At 41.3% G+C, this 8,449-nt stretch overlaps 1 protein-coding gene across 1 annotated transcript; it reads right to left on the bottom strand.

The window, feature by feature from the left end:
- Positions 1 to 2,045: 2,045 nt before the first annotated feature.
- On the bottom strand, positions 2,046 to 7,144 carry LOC102794651 (C-C chemokine receptor type 3-like). The gene is made up of 2 exons (XM_006800885.3): positions 6,911 to 7,144; positions 2,046 to 2,901 (listed from the first exon to the last, which is right to left on the bottom strand). Exons 1-2 carry the CDS (start codon positions 7,072 to 7,074, stop codon positions 2,046 to 2,048), a joined length of 1,020 nt encoding a protein of 339 aa, XP_006800948.1. The 5' UTR covers positions 7,075 to 7,144.
- Between the last annotated feature and the right edge of the window lie 1,305 nt (positions 7,145 to 8,449).

Below are 8,449 nucleotides of genomic sequence, written 5' to 3'. Positions count from 1 at the left end.
ATAGTGCAATTATTATGTTCACACTTGCACAATTGCTCTGTGCAAAGGGGGGAAACAAACCAGTTTGACTTAAACAGACTAAACACTGCAGATGTGATAACATCTTTAGTTAAACTGCAGGTATGTCTTAAAGATATAAAGACCTGCATGACCTCTAATTTTCTGCCTTGAGATTCAGATAAAACTGAGGTTATAGTACTCAGCCCTGGTATCCAACGAGATTCTTACTCTGGATGGCGTTACCTTGGCCTCCAGTAACACTGAGGTATGTTGGAGTCCTTTTTGACCAGGATATCTCCTTCAATGCGCACATAAAACAAATATGGAGGACTGCTTTCTTTCATTTGCACAATATCTGTAAAATTACAAACATCCTGACTCGGAGTGATGCTAAATAATTAGTTTGTGCATTTCTTACTGGACTACTATAGTTCATTATTATCAGGCTGTCCTAAAAACTCCTTGAAAAGCCTTCCGTCGATCCAAAATACTGCAGCAGTTTTACTGACAGAAACCAGAAAGTGAGTGCATATTTCTCCCATACTGGCTTCTCTTCACTGGTTCCCACCAGTCTATATTTAATCAATAATCATCATTATTCTCTGTATGTCTTCCACAGTCTGTTTTTCTCCCATCACCTCCAGCCATTTGCAGCAGATGGCCCCTCCCTGAGCCTGGTTCGTCAGAGGTTTCTTTCCACTAAAAGAGAGTTCTTCCTTCCCACTGTTGCCAAATCCTTGCTTAGATGGGGTCGTTTGATTGTTGTGGTTTCTCTCAAATATTGAAGGTATTTACCTTAAAATATAAAGGGCGTTGAGGGACTTGTTGTATTTTAGTGCCTTGTATGAATAACATTGAATGGAATTGAAAATGAACATAGATGCACAAGCACAAAACATTTCTCATTTTTATTGTAAATGTCATAATGAATTCGGTTTAATGCTTTAAAATGGTATGTTTTCCTGTTTCTAACAGCATATTCTTTTTTCTTTATTTAGTAAGAATACAGGCAATGTACAGTTTCAAGCAACTATATGAACAGTGATGCTGGCTTCAGAGCCGATGGTAGTGTGTATATTGTTTATAAACCAGAAAACAAGAAGCACATCGGGCGAGCGGGCGATCGTGGCTCAAGAGTTGGGAGTTCGCCTTGTAATCGGAAGGTTGCTGGTTCGAGCCCCGGCTCGGGTAGTCTCAGTCGTTGTGTCCTTGGGCAAGACACTTCATCTGCCGCCTACTGGTGTCAGAAGGTGTCAGAAGGGCCGATGGCGCGATATGGCAGCCTCGCTTCTGTCCATCTGTCCCAGGGCAGCTGTGGCTACAACTGTAGCTGCCTCCACCAGTGTGTGAATGTGTGTGTGAATGGGTGGATGACTGGGTGTGTAAAGCGCTTTGGGGTCCCTAGGCGGGACTAGTAAAAGCGCTATACAAATACAGGCCATTTACCATTTACCATTTACATCAGCAACAAATAACAAGTGGAAAGCATCTGTGTTAAAAATATCTGGGACATGAAATGGAGAAAGTTACAGCCTTTTGATTTAAAGGTGTTGATTTCATCAAGTAATCAAGAAGAGTGCATTTACTCAAGACTGATAGACATGAAACAACTGTTAAGTTAAAAAAACAATTTTCTGATATTTTACATTATCATTAAAAAAAAGCTGCATCTCTATTTACTCTGATTATCTTTGTGTATTACTAAAATTTGTTTGACTACCATGAACTAGTGTGTTAAATTTCAAGAACTTCTGCTGTTAGGTCTGAACACTGGTCAAATATGACTTATTTGGCAGATTGTGACTGAAGTAATGGAATGTAGAGTTTTATCTCATCAATATGAATCTGACAACAGCTTTGACCTGAACCACAGGAACATTTTGGGCACACTAGTTCTTTGAAATCTCGAGATTGATTTAATTCTTATACATCACATCCATTTTTCTATTCCAATCATAGTATGAATTAACCCGTATATGTAATCAAACTTTACGAATCTCCAACTTGAATCGTAAAACATTTGCAAACACTGATATGTAACATTTCTAAAACTCGTTTCTTGTACTTTTTGTGGACATGTTGCTTCTGCTGTTTTGACTAACAGAAATGTGTCTCTTTAACTTTGGGAAGTGTTTCACCAGGAGCTGCCTGAAATTGCTCTGGAATTTCTTCCCAACAAACGTGTAGAAGACGGGACTGATGCAAAAGTAAATGTTGGCAAGGTAACGAGTGATTTGAAGCGCATAGGCCTGTTTCTGTTCTTCCTCGCAGCTTGTTGGTTCATCATACATCAGTACAATATTGTAAGGGGTCCAGCACATGAAAAACAACAGCACAATGATGAATATCAGCCGGACTGTCTTGAACCTTGTTACAATCTTGGACGACACAACAGTGATTGTGATTCTTGTATAGCAATAGACAATTACAACCAATGGGAAGATAAAGAAAAGGAAAAGCTGAATGTAAAACCCAGATAATCTCAACGCATCCACATCAATATTTGAAATGTAACCAGGATATTCTTGACACAGAGTTTTGTTATCAATATTAGACGTAAAAATTTTATGGAGAATCATTGGTCTGATACATGCCAAACCACTGACCGCCCACACCACAGCGCAGGAGAATACTGCATAACTTCGATTCCTCACTTGTAACAGACCCACCGAGTACACAACTGCAAGGTGTCGGTCAAAGGTAAGGAGAGCTAGGAAGAGGACAGAGCTATATAACCCTAGATAGTAGACACTGCCAACAATCTTGCACATAGCGGTGCCAAAGATCCAGTTGGAGAGTTGCACGTAGGCTGCCATGAATGGAAGACTACTCGCAAAGATCAGGGAGGACACCACCAGGTTCAACAGGAAGATGTTGGTCACAGTGGTCAGCTGTTCAAACCTAAAAGGGAGTCAACATGAAAAGTTACTATATGTGAAAAATGACTCATAATTAAAGCATTATAAAACAGCTGTAATTCTCAGGCAGTTTACAGGCAACTGGGATCTGTGGATTGTTTGGTGATACGTCTTTAGAATCAACGTTTTTCTGGAGGTGATCATACCGTAGAATCTGAGTAAAGGTGTATTTTTGGAGGGCGCAAAGAAATTCAGTAGGAACTGTTAAGGGTTCAAATATTGAGGAGGGATATAGTAGGAAATCCAAAATAACAACACTGGTACGGCCGGGTGGAGTCAAACGATGATTTTAATGAACACACGCAGCGTGGGGAGATGTACACTGTTACACAATCAGCATCGATCTCCGCCCAAAAAGACACTTCAGATTGCTTTTGATTCATCAGGGTTAACGCGCCCTCATGCGTCATCAGATACAATATATGCATACGTCAAATCAAAACCACAATAACTTCATGAGGGGATCATAGAATTAGAGCAGAAAAAGACGATATTTCTAGATTCTCGACTTGATGGAAAATAAGTACGGTCGACTTCCACAAAGTTGTAGTTCAGAGTTCACAACATTATTACATTATTATACACACATCGTTATGTACTAGACGCTGCCATAGTAGTATGGCTTTATCATGGTACCCTGGTCGTTGTATTTCTGACAACCGCATGACATTTTGTCTCAAATCCACCTCTGCCCCAAAGGGTCTAAAAGCCTGTCACGCTTTTGTTGCATACTTTGTCCATTTTTCAGTGAAAAATGTCAGAGTGGAATTCTTTTGGAGTATATAAAGATTAATATAAATTGCTACCAAATTTTTATTTATATTTTTGTCTGTTTTATGTCCTTTCACCTTTTATTATGAACTTATGACCTTTTATGACCAGTTTAGTATAACATTATATTGGTGCTTCATAAATTTTTTAAATTATTATCAAGAATTATGACAGCTGAAAAAGTTTTCATTCAGTTCACTGTGTAGTTGTTTATAGTGAAAGAAACTGAAATGCAATTTTTAAACTCTTTGTTTTTTTAATATTATAGTTTTATCTTTCATTTAAAGTTCCCATTGTAAGTTAAACAAAAGTGAAATCCCTTTGTTTCAGAAGTCTGAAAAGTACATTGTTTGTTTTTTAAAAGCATAAATGTCCTATTTTCCAAAGCACCTCAGTCAGGCAGAGTCTCCTTTCCAGTACCCTGGTTTAGACCTACCCATGGAGACTGAGAAATCCCCCCTATTAGATCACACTCTTTAATTACCCCTTCTTAAAAAAGGACATAATCCCAACTTCCATGCAACATTACAGAGGGATCGCAGCCAAAAAAGCCAGACAACATCCAGAACCGCGAGAAACTCAGCATGACTTTCATTCACCCCATTGGTCCTGCCACCAAGGAGCTGTTTAACCACTTCAGTGACCTCACTCCCAGTCTAGCCAGTTTGTCTCGATCACACTAGCTCGGATTCCTTTCCCATGAGAGGTGTGATGCTCTGTGTCCCAAAAGTTAGTTTCAAACCTTATGCACACAACTGCAGCTCAACTCTCATAGTACCACACCCCTAAAACACCTCCTGGGACTGATGGGCCGGCACGAGGGGGAAAATGTAGGTCATATAGTTCAAATGTTGAACTCTTGGCGACGTGTAGCACTACTGCTGAATCTTGGAAATTGAATTACGTCTAGGCTTAGGCTTTTTGTTTAAACTTCCCTTCATCCTTAAAACCCATTTGTTCAAATTAGTAAATATGTTATTAAAATAAATGCTACAATAAATAGCTGTATGAGTTTAGCTTGAAGTAATATGTTTGACCCTGAGATCACCTCGCATCAACTCAGTCGGCCTAGATTTAGCCAGGTAAGATTGTAGAGTAGAGCATTTAATAAATGCTAGGTATCATTACAAAGTACAGAGCAGTTGCAGTAAAACAGCCAATGTAGGCTTTAAAAATTCAAAATTCAACTCAGAAATATGTCATACATAGATAAAAACACATATCTTTAAATTTATTCTAAATTGTATTAATATTTTCAATCAGTCACATGTTTTGTGTGATTCTAAATTCAATGTTTTTAAAACCTGTATGATAATTCTTCATAATTAAGCATTATGAAAGGTATGATTTTAAATACAGTACTTTTTACTTAGTCAAGTCAGATGGCTTTATTGTCATTATAACTATGTGCAGTGGTTCAGTACACAGTGAAGCGAGACAGTGTTCCTCCAAGACCACGGTGCTGCAAGCTACAAGTTTTTCACAAAAAAATGCAATGCAGGACGGTACAGAACGATACAGACACAAGACAGTGCAACAGAAATGTGCAAAAGACTGAGCAGTGTGCAAAGAGTAACTTGATGTGCGTGGTTGTGCGCGTGTGTATGACATTGTGCAAATAAGTGCTTGTTAGTGACGTATATAATATCCCGAATAGCAAAATTGGTATGGCCCAGATCTGGCCCACACAATGTGCTTGCACATGGCCCACATACCACAAAGAATGACGGCCCTTTAGTGGCCCAGATATGGTTTGCCAGAGGTGGCCCACACATGGGCCAGCACAAGGCCAGTTGCAGACACACTGGTGGTCCTGTGCTGGCCCACGTGTGGATTACCTCTGTGTAGACAGTCCGAAGTGCCAGCTTGATGCCAGATCTGGGCCAGAACTGTTTTCTATGAGCCTGGGCCACATAAACCAAACCACAATCAGGTCAGATGTGGCATGGCACATAAACAGTGCCATCTACACCAGGCCTGGGATGTGTGGGGTGTGTCAGTCCAGTCACTGAATGTTCAGGAGTCTGATGGTTTGGGGGAAGAAACTGTGTTTCAGTCTGGCGGTGAGGGCCCGAACGCTCTGGTACCGGAAGGCAGCAGGGTGAAGAGTGTGTGTGAGGGGTGTGTGATGTCCTCCACAACGCTGGTGGCTTTGTGGATGCAGCGGGTGCAATAAGTGTCTGATTTTCCAAACGTGGTATAGCCAAAACAAAAATAGATCATAGTCATCTGCTCTTGTAGTATGAGGAAGTTGTGTATAAGAATAGTTCGCCCTTATTTGTATTTATTTATTGGATTAGATAATAATTTTGGTGAGATGCAGTGTAAAATGTCTGGACAGACTTTGAGAGACTTCTTATGTTTTTTTAAGCAGTGATGCACATAAATCCACCCATAAGGTGGATTATGCAGAGATAACAAAGAGTTGGATGACGTTTGTCTGGACTGTGAGACACGTAAGCTGCTTTTCTCTTGTATCTCTTGCAAAATAGCTGCTTGAAGTTTTTTACCAGAAGTGACAGATATTGCCAAATCAGTGAACACTAACAGGTTAGTCATGTTAGCTATGCACTCCTCTTTAATTGCCAGTTAAAGTTTGTGAAACTTAGGATTGTTGTATATCATAGAAACATGTAGAAAAGAAGAAGTGAGTGAAAAGTTTTGTCCACAACTGTAGGAATTTGAGCCTAAACTAATATTGAAAGTTAGTGTAAATAACAGCTTATGTGACTACATATATGGTAAATGGTAAATGGCCTGTATTTGTATAGCGCTTTTACTAGTCCCGCCTAGGGACCCCAAAGCGCTTTACATGTCCAGTCATCCACCCATTCACTCTCACATTCACACACTGGTGGAGGCAAGCTACAGTTGTAGCCACAGCTGCCCTGGGGCAGACTGACAGAAGCGAGGCTGCCATATCGCGCCATCGGCCCTTCTGGCCACCACCAGTAGGCGGTAGGTGAAGTGTCTTGCCCAAGGACACAACGACCGAGACTGTCCGAGCCGGGGCTCGAACCAGCAACCTTCCGATTACAAGGCGAACTCCCAACTCTTGAGCCCACGATCGCCCTTACGAGAGACTTGTATATATATATATATATATATATATATAATATATTAAGATCAGTAATATGATTCTCACATCTGTTTAGATTCCTCAGTTCAATTATATATAATCAAGCAAGTTAAATCAGTAAAAGTTTTGTTGGACAACTCACCGGTAGATGATGATGAGGACTATGCCATTGACAGTGAGATTGAAGACAAACATGAAGTAGGACAGGGTGGACAGTTGAGCTCCCAAAATATTGTCACTGACCCTCTTGCATGGTTCAGCTAAAAACCCAGTGCTGTCATAATATTCATATGTTGGAGTTTCCATCTTCGTCTCAAATGTCAACAGAGAAATCTCTGTGTCAAATGCTTGAAGAAAAGTCTGTCACAAATAGAAACCCAACTGTGGTGCAGTGTGCTTTGTGGCTCAGCTGCAGAAGTAGGGGTGGAGCAGTTGGTTTGGGGTGTGGTATCAGGGGAGGCTGATTCACACAGCTGACTTCCATCATCTGACCACGTCTCCCCATTTGAGTATGTTACAACTGTTCATGGCATGAAGCAGGGGGAGGGCAGCTGCTGCAAAGACAGTTTGAAAATAAAAACAGTCAACCTACAACGCTGTGCGCGTGGGTCCTTTATTCTGTCGCAGTGGTGCCGAAACCCAAGCTGCAGGCCGGGTACAGCACAGTAGAGAAAGAGTGCCTGGCCGTCCCCCTGGTTAGGGTCAACTCAACCTACAACACTGTGTGTGGGTTCTGTATCATGTCAGAGCAACTATTAACAAATCATTAGAAGGACAAACATTTTTTTATTGTTTGTGTATGACAGGAGGAAGACTTAAGAAAAAATACAACAAGAAGCCTGAGGAATCTAAACAGATGTGAGAATCATATTACTGATCTTAATGATCTTATCTGTCTTTGCCCTCTGCTCGTCTGACAGAGGAGAGGACTTGGTTGACTCAGTGTGTTCAAGTCACTCTATCATAAATCCTCAAAGATAGAGGAAGTATCACAAGTGTGTGTGTGTGTGTGTGGTCAGCACATTCTCTGACCAGGGCTCCTCCCTGAACAGAGGCAACTTCTGTGTGCATGATATTATAACCGCTTATCTTAGTTATGCTGGGCTCACACTGTGCGATTTTTCGCCCATTTTGAGCCGATTTTTGAGTCGTGCGACCGTTTTTGCGAACGGCCCGATTTTGGCCTTCATCGTGCATCGTGTAGTATACGTGGGGTAACAAAAAGCGATTAACACCTCACGACCAAGCGATTGATCATCGGGAGCTGGTCGCGAGGATTTCAAACCTGTTTGAAATCCTCGCGACCGTCGTGAGGGTGTCACCACAGTTTCTCACACTGCGCACGCGCAAACACAAATGTCAGACGGCGCAGCACGGCAGTGCAGCGTGTGATCTGGACACAAGCGATGGAGGCACTTGTAGAACTTTGGAAAGCTCATCCGAGCCTTTTCGATGTGGCATCACAAAATTATCACGACCACAACAACCGTGAAAATAGTTGGATTTACATTGCTGCTCAATCACAGCTGCCTGATCATGTTTTTCATTAGTGATTTAGCAAAGTTGATGGCGGTGGTGTGAGTCTGTGTGAGTGAGAGACAGAGAGGGAGAGCGAGCGACAGAATTTCTGTTATAACCTTCATGTTATGGACGCACAGTGTGAGCACTCGGGTCGCATCAG

This window comes from Neolamprologus brichardi, chromosome 9 (genome assembly GCF_056152115.1).
Source record: "Neolamprologus brichardi isolate AB-2024 chromosome 9, ASM5615211v1, whole genome shotgun sequence".
Lineage (NCBI taxonomy): Eukaryota > Metazoa > Chordata > Actinopteri > Cichliformes > Cichlidae > Neolamprologus > Neolamprologus brichardi.
Note: the sequence above shows the minus strand (reverse complement) of the source record. Positions and strands in the feature narration are given on the sequence as shown.